Source organism: Cygnus atratus, chromosome 1 (assembly GCF_013377495.2).
Source record: "Cygnus atratus isolate AKBS03 ecotype Queensland, Australia chromosome 1, CAtr_DNAZoo_HiC_assembly, whole genome shotgun sequence".
In the NCBI taxonomy this organism is placed as follows: Eukaryota; Metazoa; Chordata; class Aves; order Anseriformes; family Anatidae; genus Cygnus; species Cygnus atratus.
In genome coordinates this window covers 74591979-74611553 of record NC_066362.1, presented here as the reverse complement: position 1 = coordinate 74611553, position 19575 = coordinate 74591979, and the positions used below count along the sequence as shown (strand labels likewise).

The following is a 19575-nucleotide window of genomic DNA, read 5'->3' as shown; positions in this document are numbered from 1 at the left end:
TCAGAGTTTTGGAGAGTCACAGCACAGTCACCCTCTGTTTGTGGAGCTGGTAAGCTGCATCAATGCTGTCCCCTCTTTTGGTTAGGAATAGTTTCCAAGAGCATTAGGAAGCTGCTTCATTTGCATTTTCCAGGTAGGGGTTGCAGCATTGCTACTGCTGAGAGCAATGTGATGTGAGAGCAAGTGGCTTAGCTCTGTAGACTTTCCAGCAGCAACATGCCCAACACAGATGGAGACAGCAACAACAGACTCAATGCTTTTCATTAGTAAATAGTGGATACTAGTCTTGGGACCTGGAGGCACACTTATCACAGTGCCAGGCTTCAAGAAGAGATGCGCATTTGCTATACTCTCCTGGGTATAATCCTCTCATGGGTACTGGTCCAAAGAGAAACAGGATCCTCTCCGGCAGGAAGAGCAACAAGCATGAATAAGTGAGCCTGCAGTTTTTCAGGCAAGTAGATATGATGTAACTAGCTGGAAACAAAATGTACTCAGCTAGAGAAGAAAGCACTCTGCGGCATGAGACCAACTACAGAGAAACTCAACAGGAAGCTAAACACAAACAAATAGAGAACTTGGTGTGCAAACAGAAAGTTCAGGACAAAGCTAAATCAAATGCCTACTTTGATTTTCAAATGTTTCATGATTTTTCCTGGAAAGAAGTTCTGGAAATCAGCCCAATTTCCAAATTTCATCACTTAACATTAAATCACCTTTAAAAAAAAAAAGCAGTTTTGCCGAATATGTTTCTACTTACTCCCTTGTCAGCTGAAAGACACACATGCCAGCAAATCCCTCATTAGCTCAATTCCTGCCCTTGAATGGGCACAAGCAATGATCTATCCCTTCTCTCCATCATCTCCTCAACCTGACCTGCTCTCCTCCTTCTCACTGCTGGTCTCGACAGAAAAAGGCTTATTAAGCTCGCCGCAAATCACTCATCAGCCTCAGCAGCAGGAAGGCCAAACAACACAAAACAATTGCTGGCAATCCCTCCTTTCCTCTTGTGTTACCCACTACAGTGTAGGTGTGCTGATTCTGTGTAAAACCTTGTTGTCCTAGATCTGACCAGCACTCCCTCTACTATTGCTTTTAACACATTCTTTACTTTTTTCCCCTTCCACTACTGAAATTGCTCACAGTGGAGAAGGATGTGTGAGTACACTTTCTTTTAGGGTGGGAGGTGTCTGATTTGCCCATGTAGCTTTCATTAGGCCAGACTGTGTTAGCCACTTATTTTAATGCAGAAGATCTCCACTCAGACCTTGCTAATCATAAGTCTGGCAGGTCAGCCAAGAAAAGTTCATGATGCTTATTCCCAGCTCCAGAGTCTGGACTTTTACAAATGTCCTCAGAGAGTCCACTGGTGCTTAACAGCATCCCCAAGACAATGCCCTCTCTGCCTTCTTCCTCCTTTCTCGGCTCTTCTGCAGTTAGTTAGCAACATCAGAGCTAAGTGACATAACCGCAGTTCTTCCCTACCTGAATATTAAGCTGCAATCACATTGCTTAAAGTATTTCGTGTTTCTTTAGTTCTATTTTCATATAGCGTATCTCTACACCTCTATGGAGCTGTAATTCAGTGGGAATCCTGCTCATATAAATCAGATCAGATGTACAGATGCCATAGTGTGTATTCTAAAGAGTTAGTCAGAATGTAAAGCTCATTAGCATATGTCAAAGCCATCAAAAGATCCATGTGACGAATAAAACATTTAAAAATCATTTCCGCAAGATTTTTTCAACTTCCCTTATTCAGCTATTTTCTAAGCAAAAAAAAAAAAAAAAAAAAAAATCTAAACCTGTATGGCTTTTGGGTTTGTGAATATTTGCTTTTGTGGTTGTGGGTTATATTTATGAGGTGCCATGTGAGACAAACATCATCCCAGGCTCGTACTTTACTAGTTCAGTAAATTTTCCATACTTTAATGATCAAGCTGCATACTTTACTCATTACTTTTTAATATACTTCAGTGATCAAATTGTATAGCGTAATGGTCAGTTTTCCTAATGTGCCTGAATGAGTTGCATACCTCATTAATTTACATACATACTTTACAAGCCAAAGCTGTAGCATGTTTGGATGAAGTGAATAATTTAACTACCAGCCTTCTCCCAGAACCTGCACAGAACCCCAAGAATACGTATGAACCCAGGGTGGGATGAAATTGCAAAGGCATGGGAGATTTTGGGTTGAACCCAAATGGAAAACATGACATTTGAGAGCATCTGGAAGCTGAACCAGTACTGTGAACCTGGTTCATATTTGTTTTGTCTTTTCAAAAATGTCCCCTTGTGGATTAACTTGATTTTAATGATGGATTTATCCCTTCTACCCCAACACAGCACAGAAAAGAGTTCAAGGAGAATGCTCAATATAGAAAAAAGCAGTATAGGCTCCAACCCTGTCATGGACCAAGTACCTCCTGAAAGAGGTACTTGGGGAGGTAGCTTATTTTTTGTTAAGTTGAGGTGGAAAGTACTCAGGGTCTTGGAGTACTGCTAAAGATATTTCATGTTAAATGTACACTTGCAGAACTTGAACCCAGGAGTGTGCAGCTTGTCAAGTTGTTATGGAAGCTTAGCACCTCCTTGGAGGATGAGAAGACATCACAGCTAAACCTTCCCTAGCAAAAGTAGACACCTGTTCTAAAGTCATTATGAAAGCTTGCTGGTAGGTCAATATTGCAGCACTCAAAAACATTCTTAAAATAATTATACAGATGTATTTCACTCAATTCGTCTTTGGGCTGGTATGATTCAGTTGAAACTTACTGAAATTATATCAGCATAATAGCAGAATAAAGGGGAAATGCAGCATTTTCTGACCTATAAAAAGTATTCCAATGTTTTACACTTGAGAACCATGTAATCTATTATATCTATTAAGACTGCATTTTAATTTTAATAAGCCGAAAATATAAATATTTTTAAATCCCCAACTATTTAAAAATAACTATAACTAAATGTAATATTGCCACTAAAGACAAAGTAACAGTTACACTACTATAAATATTAATGCTAAATTTACAGAGAATAAAAGCACTTAAGCAACTGTATAAAATTTTGAATAAAGCTACACTTACAATAAGTATTGTGGTAAATCTATGCCTATTGGTTACTGACACTCATTGGTAAAGTCACTAACACACTAAAAAACCCTATAATATGTTACAAACTTTTGGAGCTGTTTTTGGGTTCTCCTTCATCCAAAAAGTGTGGTCCCTCCTTCTGCTCTTGTCAGTCACTGCAGCCCTGACAGACTTTCTGACTCAGGACACAAAGAGGCTGAAACAAAGATCTCACTGGTTTTCTAGCTTCTGCATTATGACACAGAATTTAATCACCATATAGCTCTATACGGATTTGTTTAGCACAACATTCTGTTATCGCCATGGCAATAAAGTGGTAGGCTTTTTATATGTTTTTCCACTGGGTGATGATTATTATTTTTCTCATTTTATTTGTGCTTCAAGCATATATTTTTGAAAATGAAACATAGTTACTTCCTAGAACATAAGATGCAAGTTAATACTTTTTTTTTTTTTTTTTTTTTTTTTTTTTTAGAACTGCTATGTATCTAGTTAGCAACAGGCTTTCACATCCTTAGCCAAATTCAGAAATGAACGGTAAGGTAACGTCCTTTGGACTCCTATATGCTCACATCTACTTTCACCCTAATCCCACTGGTCAAGACAGACTAAGATGGGAGAAACTAGAGAAAAGGGAAAGACTGTGAAATTAAAATAGGACAAAGACTTCTTTTACTCACGCCTTTTGATATGTTCCTGTTGTTTTCAAGCTCAGTAAGAATTTCTGCCTGACAAAAGGATGCTGTGAGTATGAGCTGTGGGATCTGCTCCTGAAGCCTGCCTCAAGTGAACTAATCTGGGTGAGACACTGCAGACAAAAACATCTGCCACAGAGAAACAGCAACTCTAATTTGAGTTGTTGCAACAAATATGTTCAGAGCATCAGAACTGTGTCTATGGACACAGTCAAGATTTTCTCTGTGCTTGACTAACCTCCATGTTTGACCTTCCTACTACATCTACACTCCTGCTATTGTTTGGTGCTAAGAATGTGGTGAGCTCCACAATCCACTCACTTTTCTGCTCACCTCCTGTCAGTCCATCTAGACAGGTAAGAATTCATCATGCATATTTGGGTATCCCACATCTTACGTCATCCAGTTGGGTAGCATCCATGGTCATGATTTCAGCTTGCCACATGTAGAGACTTACATCTGCATGAGTGCCAGACTTAACTTCTGAGAGCACTTTATAAGACAATAAGGGCTTTGTGGAGCTTGACAGAGATCAAAAGAAAAATATGTGAAATTTAGATGCTTCTAGCACATTAGATTTTATCAACTAAAGAAAAATACAGCTCAGTAACTATTCTTACCTCTGAGAGGAGGTTTATGTTTCTCAGGAAAGCTTTCCAGTATACTGTCAATTCCTTGCAAAGGTTAAGGTTCTTGAGAAGGTGCCTGAACTGCTTGTCTCGTAATTTAAAGCAGAAGTGGTCAAGTACTTGCCGAAGTTCTAGTGCTTTAATTACTCCAGTGCCTTCTTTATCAGATAGAGAAAATGCCTGAGAAGCAAGATTTCAAATTACCTAAGCAAACCTAGACAGTCCACAAAAGAGAAGTCTTTTTTAGCAGCCATTTAGCAGTTCCTATGGAAATGAGTTCTGCATGTTTTTTACTTACAGATTTTTTTTGTTTATACATAGAGAAACAAAAAACATTTTCCAGAACCTTTCTTAGTTTGAAGTTTTCTGTTCTTTCAAAAATGAAAAGCAATTGTTGAAATAAACCAAAAATAGCCTATATTTCTGTGCTACATATAAATATGCAAATAAAAAACAACCTACAGTAAAAGCAATAAGGAATTGTATCAAGCATCCAAATGTTCCTGAACAGTCAGGGCTGAAGACGCGAGGGGAAACAACCAAAAACATGAGGTCTGCCTTAAATATTTTGAATTAAAAATACCATTAATTAAACTCGCCTGAGCATATTTAATTTGCCTTTTGTTCCTAAAAAGAGAATAATTGTCCCTAGCAAGGTGAGTTTATTTTCTTCTGCCTAGTCCATAACGAACTCAACAGTCCTTCCTTCTCATTAGCTTCACCTTTTTCTGAAGGCTTGCTTACTCTGTTCTCATTCTCCCTCATACAAAGTGCCCTGCCTATTCTTTGTGGAAGATTTCCAAAAGCTTCCCAGGGCAAGCATACTAGATTTAGCACAGCTGCAGCAGGACACACGCAAGAGAGTAATACAGATTAGTGGCAGAATTAAGGTGGTCTGGAAAAGTTGTGGATCATACCACTCCTGTTCTGCCTGGCTGCTACCAACTTACCATGTGCCTTTCTTTTTTTCTGCCCTTCATTTATGATACTACATATATATATATCATTCATTCAAGAAAATGTAAATGAATATTACAGCTTTCAAAACTTCAAATTAAGGTCACACTAGTCTGCTAACTGTGTCATGTTGGTGTAATACAGCAGTTTTTGTTTTAGCTTTAGAACTGTTCTAAATAACAGGTTTAAAAATGTATATTTTAATGTACACAAACCTTGTCTAGCAGTAAAATAAACACTACCATATGCAAAGGACATTGGAAAGGAATCCTTTGAACACTAACAAATCCTAAACTATTTGTTATAAAACTTCAAAGGTTTGTATTCATTTGTAGAAGTGTCGTGGATGGGATGTTATTTTTTCCAACTAGCTAGACTTTAAGAACTGTGCTTTCAGATCTGCCTCTAACAAAACAAACACTTTGTTATAAACTCATGTTGTTAGACTCCCCAGTCACAGGGGAGGCAGCAACTCTTACATAAAAAATGACTCAGAAACAAGGGGAGAACTTTCTTATTTTCTCATATAAAGGAAATGAGAACAAGTTCTGCTTTTCCACAAAAAAGTCTGGCTGTCCATGGAGAAAATGTCTGAAGTTATATTAACCACCAAATGGTATCCTAAAAGATCAAATGGATAATTTGTTCATGTCAGAAGTCATTTTCAAGCAGACAAAACTGTGACCTTCCCCATTTCCAAGGCACCCAGGGATGAGAGGACAGATACTGCCATTTAGGACACCAGGAGTGCCTCGTTAAAATTTACCAGACACTAACCTGGACTATTGTATTTATCTACATCCAATTTTAATGATGCAGAGCACAGTAAGGGGTTTTTCCCTTACAGTGAAAAATGCAAAGTGATTACATGAATAGTTCAGTATGCTGTTTAATAGTTAGTCTATCTGGCCAAAAATGTCATGATGGCCCCAGTAAGTTTACAAACGTCACCGGAGTCTCCAAAGAGCATGGAAAGAGATTTCTGTAAAGAAACAGCATCTCCCACAGTATTTTGTTCTTTTTCAGTTATACCAGTGACATCATTAGTGATGTCTTTGTTGCAAGCCTGTGTTATTTTTAACTGCAGGACAAAGCCCATAGATTGAGAATTCAGAAATGCAGCCATTGATAAAAGGGAATTTCTACCCCCATCATGTTTCCAGCCACTGTTCCCTTTTCTTCCCTTGTGCTGGCAGCAACTCTCCATCTTTGCAGGCAGAAGCTTGCCTCTAAGGCCATGAGCTTAGACTGGACCTGAAACTGCAGGTGCAGATGACATGGCTCTACGTTCCTTTGTGATAGGAATGTTTCCTTCAAGGTCTTTTTGACTATTCTTTCCCATGCTTGAAAACAATCTTACTGTGGCATCAAAAATTATTTACTCTAGAGGCTGCTGCATTTCAGTATGCTCTGACACAACAGCCTAAGACTACTTAACATACGGCATTTTTTTTTTCATTCAGGGCTTTCAAAATTCTAGAGAAAAGGGGTTATTTTTATCATCCTCATTTTACAGATGGGAAAACCAGGAAACTTGCTGCTTGTCAGCTAATGTGCCTTATCTGTCTGTGTCAGAGTCAGGAGTGGCCAAGATCATAACTGCAGATAGTTGCAGAAGCCCAGTTGACAGGTGCTAACTTCTGCAGCCACTAAAATATGTCCACATCTGATCATATGTCTGTATCCTCAGTTGCTACATGTTCTTTTCATCTCACACTGATAAAACCATAATGCCTGTCTGCAGTAGCACGTTATACCTACCTATAGGAAGTCTCAGTTTAGGAAACTCAATGGAGATATTCAAAAGACGTGATTATTTACATGCCTGCCATGCAGTTTGCAGATAACTGGAGAAGGAAAAGGGCTTTGGGGAAGAGAGGAGAGTTCAGATGATTTGACATTTTATTTTTCTTTTCCAATCCGTATCTTCAAAAAACCTCTAGGCTTGATTTGATTTGCTTGTTCTGTGAAGTTACCAGAATACAATCAATTAAAAAGTCTGCAGTTGTCAGAACATACTATTCATACATAGGCCAAGCTTTTTGGTAATACTCAATTAATAGTAGAAAAGTTTTGAAGTCTTTGGGCTAGTCCCCAGCCAGGAAGAAAAAAGAGAATAAAAAAATATTCCATGACCACATGAAACTTACCTTGTACAACAAATCATAAGATGTTGCAACTATTTCTTTTATCTTAATTAAGGTCTGTTCTAAGCTGAGCGCTGAAAAGCTTGCAGGTGGTGCAGCCTGCTTTTGTCTCTGTTGGTATTTAAATGCTCTGCCATCATCAGTTGCTCTCAGGAAATCAAAATAAGAGAGCTTGCTGTCATGAATGCTGATTCCTAAGCTAAGGGAAAAAGCACAAAACGAGATATCTATGATTTTAAATAATTATCTTACTGTTGTCTGCAGTGATTAATTATTATGATTTATTATTTGTACAGCAGCAGCACTTCAAGATATGTTTGTGCTGTCAGTGTACAAATCCTGTTAACTCCAGCCCAAGCTCTTTCTCAGGTCTAAGCCACCAATCCCATCAATTAAATGCAACCACACTCTCAGATGCAGATTCAGACCAGTCTCCAGATGCTCAACAGGAGAACTGCTTTAGCCTGGGCTCAAGTGTACAACCTTCCAGTCCATCAGCATTAATTTGGTGCTTTTTAAGCACAGCAGAGTATTTTGATCACAACCTGCTGCTGAGCTTATCAACACCAATGTGGCCAGAGGACACATAGGCTATCAGCCTTGTCCTTTTATCTCCTTTTCATGTCACAATCTAACAGGCTCTATTGCTGAGCTGCTCCAAATTTAGGTAGTTGAGGAGCTTTCCCTTGACTTTGCTTTACAAAAATACCTTTGACCCACAGATCCTGATGTGCTGCTTAAGCTTCTCAGTATGTCATGGTTATCACTACTCCTAAAGAAAGAAGCAGTACCACACACAGTCTGGTATGCTGGTACCAACCACAAGCTCACATATCCAGTACAGCTCTGTGACACACTACGTGGGTGTACCAGCACAGCTGAATACATGCTCAGGATTTGTCTGCCACATCGTAGGAAACAAAATCAGTTTCCACACAAAACTTCTCCTAATGTTTGAGGTGGAAAGGCTTAACTTCACTCTCAACCTATGCTTCACTTTTTGTGGTTTGGCAAACCACTAGAGAACTTTTCTACAGCTTCTTGGCCCTGGTGTCAGTGGCCACAGCACAAAGGTTTTAACATGAAGTGTGGGCAATGAAATGCCTAACAGAGGGCAGGACTCAGCCCCACTGCATTTCAGGCACTGGCCCTCCCTTCCTTTGGTACACCCCCTGAGCTGCACAGAGGGCTGGTACATGTGGCCCAACAGCTGCTGCTGCTGACTTGCAAAGCCCAGTGGCCCATAAGGGATCCTGATCAGATCACTCGTGGTCAGACTGTACCTGGGAGGTCTGCCCAAGGGCTCTGCAGGCTGCACACACAACTTGCTGGATTTACGTCTGCTAAAACATCTGCTGGATTGGGGACACCGGGGATTTTCATGTTCTGTCACATTGGAAACTCAGTGGGTTACATAGCTGACTACAGATAGCTCTGGGTAACAACACTGAATATATTTTTGCATCAAATATCAGCATGGGGAAAGATGAGCTCTCGCATATGATTTTTTTTTTTTTTTCCAGAGAACTTGAGTTACCAAACTAAATTAACTTTTATTCAAAGATGGATAGTTTACCATAAAAAGACTGGAATTAAGGCAAGTTTCACATACGCAGAAAATATGTGAGAATAAGGGTTATTTAGCATGAAAGATTAAGATGAAATGAATAGCGTTAACCATAACATGAAAAGATACTTTCCTCCACTGTCATATGACTTGTGACTTCTTAATGAAAAGACACAGTGTATTTTAAGCAAGGACTTCAAACCTGCCTAATGAACCTGTAGAATTCTTTACCACAAGGGAGTACAATAGCATCGGCTTGCTCTACTCTTGCCCAGTGTAAATCCAGTGTAGTCAGTTATTGGAATTTCCTACCATGCAAAGACAAACAGAGTCTCCAGAGTACAGTATGCTTTGGGGATTTTTCATACAGGTTTATTGGCTCCCATGGAATTGTTCCAGGTTGACCTTTAGAGTTACCAGCCATGGAGAGGATTTTAATAAACTTTAATAATTTTATAGACAATCATCAGAACTGTAGATAATTTGCACACATGTAATAGGTAAGCAGCTACTAAGCTGCAGGGGAAAGGCTGGGGTTTTTTAGTCTTGCATTAAGCTTATTTTTTTTCTTTCTTTTTTTTTTTTTTTTTTTTGGTCAGAATTATGGTCAAGGCAACACCTAGAGAGCCAAGCCTTCACATAGAAGATGGCCTCACCATGCAACCTGATTTTCCTGTGTAAAAAAGAATTACTGTGATGTACTTTCATCTTCTGTTTCCACAATAAATCACTGGAGACCAATGCCTCAGCTACCAATCACCAGAATATCCAGTTACAAGAATGTCTAATTAATGGGGAGAGCTAGTAAAACAAAGAGGAAACTTTATGAAACAGGCTGGAAAAGAAATTAACTATAGACCCCATATCTGCTACTAAGAAAAGAAAAATTCAAGAGCCCTGATTTTGCATCTTGCAGCTGCACAGCACTCCCACATACTACCCATGTCAATCTGGCTCCAATATTGGAGACAGTGTGCGGAAAAGGAAATAATCAACACCATTTCAGCGGAGAAATAAATTGCCAAGTGGGCATTAAAATTTTAGTAATAAAACTAAATGCATATGCTAATCTACTCAGTATTATTTAGAAAAGACTATTTTGGAACAAGAAATGAATGATCTGCACAAAATTACAATGAATGGAGGTGTTTATCATCAAGAGGTCTTTGAGAAAGAAACAAGCAGCAGATTCCTATTAAGGTTTCAATTCATAAAAAGTTTATCACCCAATTAAAGGTGAACTGTGAAAAGTCTTAGTTAATTTTATTTCAAAAAGAGCCTGGTCTGGCAGGCTCTGGAGAACAAAACCCAGTGCTGCCAGGCATATGACCTCTGAGAGGCTGTTTAGGGCAGAGAACCTCAACTACCTAAAGTTGGAGCAGGTCCTTTGTGTTCCTCAGCTTCTACGAAGAGAATTTTCCTCTTGCTCATATTAACACACTGAATTAAAAGCACAGTTTTGCATAGCAGCAGCATTGGATGACTTGAAAGCTATTCCTATTTTATAACCTGATTTTATTCTGCTTTTGTTTGGAACAGGGTCTCTTTCACCCCTTTTGCTATATTACACTGAAACAAATAAATAAAATTAGCAAACAAATACACAGATTCAAAGCAAACCATCATTATGTAAGCAGACTTTTCATTCTCATTACCTGCAGAACCAATACCTGGCCTAAAAAGGTTTCTCAGTCATATGCAGTTTTAAGCATGTAGCTATCTCTGTTAGTTTTAACAAGGCTTCCGATATGCTTAACACTAAATACAAGATTATAGGTTTTGCTGGGTGTGACCAAAGAGATGACTAGAAGATAATCATACAAACCTGTTTAGAAGACTGCTTAACTGATCATGATCAAGGTAACAGTTGAATTCTTGTAGTATCCTGTGCAGGTCAAATACTGTTACACAGCCATCTCTATTTTTATCCATTTTATGAAAGGCCTTCTTGGAATCTTGGAAGTAATCCCTAAATTTATCCCAGAAAGAGAACAGATGTTTATTCTAGCTCATTTGTTACATCACATGAAAAGGATACAAACAAATACACAAAATAGGGGTGGAAGGGCAGAGAAAGATTTTGAGCTTATTTGTGTGTGGTAAATCCATATGATTTATTCAAAGACTGCCAAATTGTTTACAAATAAACCTCATTCCCCCCTCCCCCCTTTTTATTTGCATGTGGAATTGCATAGCCAAAACCTCCCACTGTAAACAAATGTTACTTGGGTGATTAAGTGTTTACTCTCCCCATTCAGAACTGCAGATAGAACATACAGTCCCCTCTTTTAAAGCCTGTTTGATCAGAGTTACAAGATGTTTGGTGTCAGCTGGTAAAATGATGAGGGTTTGGCAGCATACTTCCTGCAGTTTGAAGCTCCTGGAACTTTGATATAGTCAGAAGAACTGTTTTACAAAAAGTTAAACCTGAGCAAATCTGGGCAAAACTGGGCACAGGGCCTGACCCATGCCCAAGGGAAGAAATGCAGAACTTCTGCTGACTCATGTGGACTTCGGATCAGCATTTAAAATTTTTTCTGATATTGACTATCAATTGGCTATTGACACATGATCAAATTCAGGCCTCAAAATCCTGACTATGCCTTCCACTTTATTTTGTCTCTCATATTTCACTGACATCGGGGACCTTTTGATCAAAGTTTGGAAACCCCAGCAATATCCCTCTCCTCCTCATTCAACAAAAACCTCTCCACGTTTGGGCTCAGGAGGATAAGGCAGGTACAAATATCTTTCCTTTCTGCATGTTTTCAACCAGCAAAATTGCTTAAGATTAATGAAAGGTCAAACTAGTTGTGAACTGTGCCTTGATGTGGATTACCAAGTATACATAAATTAGCTACATATATTCAGCACTTAAAAGAGGATACCGTTATGGCAAAAACAACAGGTTTTAATCTGGGTTTATAACTACAGCTGCACTCCATTTGCTTTGGGATTGCTCTTTCTGACAGCCCTAGGGTACAGAGCACAGAGTCTGGGTTCTTCAGAGAATCAGGATTTGTAGCATAAAAGGCTTATTGCAGCGATAACACTGTTCAGCCATGTAACCCACATGATCAAGCATGATTGCCTCAGTCCCTCAACAAGCTGGGCTGTGGATCTAACTACTCAGACCAGTTCACTCTGCTTCTTGTTAAGCCACCACCAATCAGGCAGCACCCGATCCTTACATCTTCTCCTTTGTATGAATAAGGCTAACAGGGAGCATGCTAAATATCATATGCTTTTTATCAGCACTCAGTAAGTCTTTACAGTGCTCTCACGGATCTGCTCAGCAGCATCTGATCTCAGCTCCAGTTACTGGTGCTGTCTTTCCTCTCACAACATTGCAGAATCCTTGATTTTCCATTTGTTTTCAAGAAGCTGTAAGTTCAGTACAGCCTTTACAAGAACAATACATTTTCCTTGCCAATTGTTTTTCCTAAGAATCCATCCTTTTGGAGTTTACACTTCTTATGAACAAAGAATTATTTTCCCACAGCCCTCAGGGTACAGGAAACACCATTGTGTATGCAAACAGCATCACCTACCTTAAAAAATCTGAATTATAATATGACTTTGGTGGGTTGTTACCAATTTATTATATGCTTCAGACCCATTGTACCTTCCAATATTATACGGACTAAATTAGGAGTACTGGGACTCTCTGCCTAACAAAGTTTCAATGGGAATAAACCATTTTTGAAAAACATTCCTCAAGTTTGGTGAAAGTATGGATCACTTCTCAATTTCACAGCTTCCTTTAAATGTCTTTTAAAAGTCTGAACTCAGCTCACCATTGAATTTATGATACTTGAATTGGAAGTAGCATGTTAAAATCCTTCATTCCCTACAAATCTTTCCAGGTCCAAAATGCTGAACAGTGCATCACTGTTAGACAGAAATTCTGGGACTTCATATGCAAACAAATTCAGCATTAGTATGTGCCATAACATGTTCTGATGTTAAATTCAATCCAAACGCAGATTCAGGTTAATGCCGAAGTCAATTACTTACAACAGGTTCAGATGTACTGATTTCTTTCACATTTTTCAAAGGTCTTGTGAGCCTCCTGTACTCTATGAGGCATATCAGGTCATAATACATTGACAACACTATGCTGTTACCTCTAAAGTGTATGCCACTGAACGCAGAAAATTTTGATCTGAGTTTGTCATATGGGCTTGGTGTGCAATGCCCTTGCTACCCAGCAGGTCGTAACCTTCATGACTTTCCGCACTGTCATCTTCTGTATAGCTTCTCCAAACCCAGCCCACCTTCTTCTGAAGTGGGGCTATTCTTTTTTTTTTTTTTTTTTCCCGATCATATTTCCAGGTATTATGTCATTCTCTGTGTTATTGTCAAGAGTAAGCTCATTGAATGCTCAAGAAAGTATGTTTTTGATCAGTAATTATTTCTCCAACTTAAATTTTATTGTAAAATTGAATAGTTTTGGTTAAAGAAGAATGTAAAAACTCACACAAATTTTATATTCCACAAGTTGGTCCTTTTTTTTTTTTTCTCATGTTTACAAAGTGATTTGTGTCAGCTCTGACCATAACAGACCAATAAACAAATATGTGACATTTCTTACAATCACAAAGCAGAGCCAAAGCTCTGCTCTCTTAGTCTCTACCTAGAATTATGGTGTTCACAAGTGCCCTAGAAGCATATGACATGCATTTCCACTAATTATTTTTTGAATAATACTGTTCATAACCCATTTTTTGAAGATTTTGTCTATCTTTTAGTGTCAATACATGTAAGGCAAGTAGTTGTCTTTATAAATGCCGTACATTTTGAGGGTTGGAACTAGATCTTTAAGGTCCCTTCCAACCCAAGTCATTCCATGACTCAGGAATGCTTTTCCCAATTTTACAGCCCAGTATTTTGTGTGGTAACTCAAAAGCTACTTGCACAGATTGTCAGTGTGATATGAACTTTCATGTAATATTCACTGTGCTAAGAGGCTTCTGGACACCCTCATTATCTTTGTGGATGGCACATTTGTAACAAATCTCTTCTATCACGTTTCCAGTTAATCTTTTTTGCCATCTCACTGTCCTTACATTTGTATTTATCTAATTCTACTTCTTCAGATTCCCCACAGTTTTTCTCCCTACTCAACATCTTCAGTACCTATTTAAGCATCCATAGCTGCTTCAAGTAAATAGCTTTTCTAACACTTTCCTTTGAAGACAAGAAAAGGATTTAAGCCTGAAGGAAGTCTTCGCAAGCAGAATGTTCTGTACAGTGATTTAAAGATGCATAGTGTTAAACCCTTGACATCCAAGGAAATTTACTTGGATCCAGCAGAAGAATCTGAATTTACATAAAATGTTTATTTATATTCATAAAAATGTGTGCAGTCATTTTCCTGAAAATATCCTTTATAGGACAGTAAATATAGGACAGTATCTGTCCTGAAAGATACACTTAGCCCCATTTATATAAGGACAATACCAGCAGCCTGCCTTTTGACGTTCCTGTTGTTAATTGGCTCTTCCATTTGTAAATTTCACAGCATTATTCCTATGTGATCCAGCTGCTTTATGAGCTTCTCTCTCATAAACAGAGGAATGTTGCTAAAAGCACAAATTGTTGTGAAAATACAATTTTATATTCTGTGTCTACTTTATTTCAGACATGAAAAATTTCTGGGCACGATCTCTTACAGTTCCTTCATCAGATTCATTTCTTTAATCAAGCCCAGAGCAAGACATATTTTAGACCTAATATTATCTCTTTCTGAGCATAAACTTAAACTACTGTTTTTATCTTCACTTTCCAGTTTAATTTCATATAATCCTTTAGTAGGAATTAGATTCTTGGTAGACACCCTCAGTTTCAGTAGTCTGTCTTTGTAAGTGGAGATTCGTAAGCCAAATTTTGAAGGTAACATTGAGCACCAGTTTTGAATTTAGAGGTATTTTCTCTCAGCCTGCAGATCCCTTCTGCAGCTTGTGCAAATAATCTCTGCTTTGTCGCATGGTTGGTTTGTGCACCCTCATACAGATCTGGGAGTGTGTGGGGTACTCTGTGTTGTTTTTGCTTGACCAGTTGCAAGGTATTACAACGTTATTTCTTATAGCTGCTGCAGTATTTCCAAATTCCTGGACATAATTTGAACCTGCGAATTTTCATATTTTTCACTTTTGTTACTTCTTACTGATAGCTCTGAAGGGTCTCTTCAAAACTGTGTATTTTCATTTCATGACATACGGCATGTCCTCTCCCCTTTCTGATGTTTTCTACTACCCCTTACAACTGTCCTAGCTTGACTAAACAGATTTTTCCTTTTTTTTTTTTTGAAAAAAAAAAGAAAAAAAAAAAAGAAAAAAAAACACCCTACCTTCCTGACATCTTTTCAGTAGCTTTGGATCTTGGATTCCAATCAGCATCTGATCCCTTAAAATGGAATCTCTCAAAATGTCATAACTACTTGACTGATTCATTATTTTAAAATCAGACAAAAATTCTTCAAAGGATTCCTCCCTGTGCATTCTCATATGAAACCTGTGTCTTTCAAAAGTTCACGCTTCCTTGGGAGTGCAATATTGAACTTACTTTCAGTAGCCGCATGGATTGCCCTTTCACCCTGCCATTAAAAACACTGATAGCTTCTACTTCTGTAATATTCCAAAAGATAGTAGTGAGCTTCCTTATGATGAATTTAGCCATTGTATATAGGTTTCAAAGCATGATGTGAATCTTTTCAAGGAAACTGCAATATTGCCAGTGTGTTTTAGAGTCTCTAAAAGCCCCTAAAGAGCTATCACCTTTTCTCTCACTTTCAAATCTCTTTTTTTCTAGATAATACCCTCCTCTATTTCACATTCTGCTCCTGTTACCATACAAGATTCAAGGCAAAACTTGTATTGGAAAGAACGTAGAAGGATGCTATGAAAGATACACATCAGAGTGGTGCCATTGCACTCAAGATAGCTTTACTGTCTTGAATCTCCATGTATCTAACTATTAACTAACTAGTTTAGACTCCTTCAACCTCCTCTTAGATATGAGACCCTAAAGATCCAATATCTGCTAATTGGATCTATGGGTTTTAACTTATTATGTTCAGAAGCCTACAGATTTTCCAACAGAGACACAAATCAAAAATCCAAGATCTGCTGACAGGGTTTTCTTTTTTTTTTTTTTCTTTTTTTTTTTGAGTAACTGTAATGTGCCACAGCTTAAGAACTATGGCTTTACAGAGATGGGAAAGGGAGAATAGTGGAGGAGATGGGTGCTGTGCCTCAGCACTCCAAGAGACCAAGAGAGTCACACCTAGGAAGCAGCATACAGTAACATGAAAACTGAAAAAAATAAATCCTGACTACCATATGGGCACTTTGTGATTTCACTGAGATATCGGTTTGCTCCTCCCCTGGAAGATTGTTTAGCACTGCACCTCCCATCTCGCAAGGGTGTGTTTTTAGGATGTGATATGGTCCACATTTTACCCTCATTGCAAAAAAGATTCTGGACTCCTTTACAATTGTATGTTATTTTCAGTGCCATGCTGTTAAATGATAGCGCTCTATCACCACTATCATCTCCCACTTAAATATTCCCAATGAAAACAAAAGCTGAGGTAAAAGTCAAAACAGTTTTTAAAATTAATATTTTTGGAAAATTGAGGTATTCAACATTTTTGCACTCATTAAAGATTTCTAAGCAGTAATTATTCCACTCACAGCAGTAAATATGTGCATGGAGAAAATGAGGATTAAAACCATAGATCAAACTACATTGCCAAAAAAAAACATTCTTGCAAATGTTTTGCATTTTTCTTGAAAAGCTGGAGAGCCACTGTTCAATGTCTGTTTCTAATTTGGGCGATTTGTTCCTGTGAGTTACAACAAAAGAAAAAGGAAAAAAAGTGCACAGCAATATGTTTTGAATTGTAAGACGTCTAGAGCTTTTGTCTGCTTCACAGTGTGTACTCACAGGGCACTGAAACTGCTCCAAAGCTGTTAGGTTGAGGTTTGCAGCCCTTGCAGAGAGCCTGAAGAAAGGACATGGGCTGGATGCAGCCACTGTGCAAGTAGTACTGAAAGCTTAAGCAAGATCACAGAAGGGGCAATGGGTGCTGTTCCCAGAGGTACTAAAGTGGGTTCTTTCACAGCAACTTCACACCTCATGCAACTGTCTCCTTCCAATCAGAATTTGACAGGAATCAGTGAAATGAATCATTTTTCCAATTCTTTCAAAATAAAATGGAGGCTGAGGACCACGTGGATCACCAGGGTTAGATTTTGCAGCCACTTCATCCATTTTTCTGACCGAGATCTTCTTACACTGACTTTTTAGTAGGAGGGCACAATGCCCACCTTCACTTGCCATATCTCAGCTGCTCTATTTGGTCCTGGACTGGAAGGCTGACCCTTGGCTGGATTGCTTCACAGTGGTTTCAAAGCCACTACATGGTTGCATGTCATTTGTCAGACAATGGCTCAGGCGTAAGAGTCACTTATGGCTTTCTGAGGCCTCATGTAAAATCTGAGGAGTTCAAAGGCCTGGATTCGACTTCTCTTGTTCTTCTAGTTTTCCGAGAGGAAAAATCAGACAGGAACCACTATGACAGGACTGTTCCCTCTGGCCAGGAAGTGGGTGGGAAAGTACGGCAGACAAGAGAACATTCAGCAGAACCAAAAGGTGACAAGAATAGGTAACAAGACTTAGTTTTGCAGACCACAAGTGGTTAAGATGTGAATCCATTCCCAGAGGAAGCCACAGGTGCCAGAAATTTGAAAAGATTAAGAACAGAACTGGATGTTTTATGTATCTGAATCAAGAAAATCCAGAATCTAACGAATAATTATAATGCAGTTTTTGAAAAGGTTATGGAAGTCCTGCCTGCAGGCTTAACCCAAATTCTATCATAACCCAGGATTAGACAGCCCTAGTGCAGGGGCAGAATATTGCACATCCATGGACTAGTAGGCTGTTCCACCTCAACTAGAAACACCTGGCTCTGGTTACTACCAGGTAACTGAATCCAGTTATCCTTGGCCCAGTCTGACAATTTCTGTTCTCTTTGAAATTACAATAAAGAAGTCGCTATGCTCTTTTATGTATGCATTTGTTTGCATAGTTGCCATATACATAGGTATATACATAGTTGTTTTACCTTAGGTTCTCAAAACTAAACAATTGTAAAAGATGTGAACCTGCCACAATTTCACATCACTATTTTATTTTTACCCTGCATGTCTTCCCAGTTGAATTAATTACTCTCCAGCTGCTTCAGGGTGAGGATGTGCAGCTTTGAATCTCACTGCACAATTTCTGTTTGTATTACAGCCTCTTCTCTACTTGCAGAATTGCTCTTTATTTATAGCTCTACAGGTAGGGAGGCCTTGCACTTGGCATTGCACTAAACAGGTTAGAAGTTGAAAGTTGCTGACCAAAAGAGCTCTTCATCCAAGTTTAAGAGTACAGACAACCAGCTGGTACAACAAATGGAGCAGAAGAGCCCAGTATGACATAGTTTCGGCCTAAGTTTCACATCAGACAGTTACAAATAGAATAATAAGCAATGCCTATAACACAGCAGCTGCCTAACCATCTCTGCTGTATATTATGTGAATATTTTACAGGTGAAATGCTCATTGATACCTGTGTGTGTCATGAATACAGCTTATGACACTGGGAACTGCAATGCAGGTAGGAAAGCTGTGATGCTGAAAAGAAAGGAGAGCTTTGTCCTTGATTCCTTCAACCTATCTGGAACACTGAAAAAACAGTATTAAAAAAAGCAGGGTAAAAAGCCCAAAGCCTTAGCTTACAGGCATCTCTGTGGTGTCTTTTTTTGTTGTTGTTGTTTAATGATTTCCCAAGCTGCCTCTTTATCTGCAAGACAAGACTTCTCTTCTTTGTTTTTGAGTGTATCACCTTTACCAAAAATGTTATGAGGAATTATCATTATTATCAACAATAATTTATTAGCTCCCACAACATGTAGACCCTTTCAACAAACCAAATCTGTACTCTTGGAGGTATGTTTTTAAATGTGTTTTGCTCCTGAGGGTTTATAGTCCTAAATAAAAAATAGTTCAGGAGGAGAGTAAAAGCATGAGCAGAAAACACAATAAGCATCCAGATGGTGTCTGTCTACAGCCTGGAAATATAAAGTTTTAACATCATTGTAGTGGGACAGAGGATTATCCTGTTGCCTCATTTTGCTGGCAGGTGTGGGAATCCTATAGCAGCAGCAGGCTGATCACTGCTGACTCACTAGGGCAAGCATGGATCATTAGACTCCACTGTGAGTAGGATATCATTTTGTCATTTGTTTGTCAAATGCTCTTCTCAGGAGCAATGACCTATTAACTCTGAGTGTTGATTTTGTGTGATGCAGAGACTCCTCTTGCTTAGAGATAAGATGTTTATTTCTCTTGTATGGAGCCAGGGTCTATCCTTGTCATGGTTGTCTTTTGTTGCTTCTATGCAGCCGTTTACTGACAATTTAACTAGTGGCTA

The 19575-nt window shown here is 38.6% G+C and overlaps 1 protein-coding gene across 1 annotated transcript in view; it reads right to left on the bottom strand.

Annotated features, from left to right (window-relative positions):
- Nucleotides 1–19575, bottom strand: part of EFCAB6 (EF-hand calcium binding domain 6) — a 50672-nt gene that overhangs the window by 18025 nt on the left and 13072 nt on the right. Inside the window, 4 exon segments of the mRNA XM_050710361.1 lie at nucleotides 4411–4599; nucleotides 6323–6457; nucleotides 7527–7722; nucleotides 9322–9398. Of these exon segments, the coding sequence (XP_050566318.1) occupies nucleotides 4411–4599; nucleotides 6323–6457; nucleotides 7527–7722; nucleotides 9322–9398 (597 nt within the window).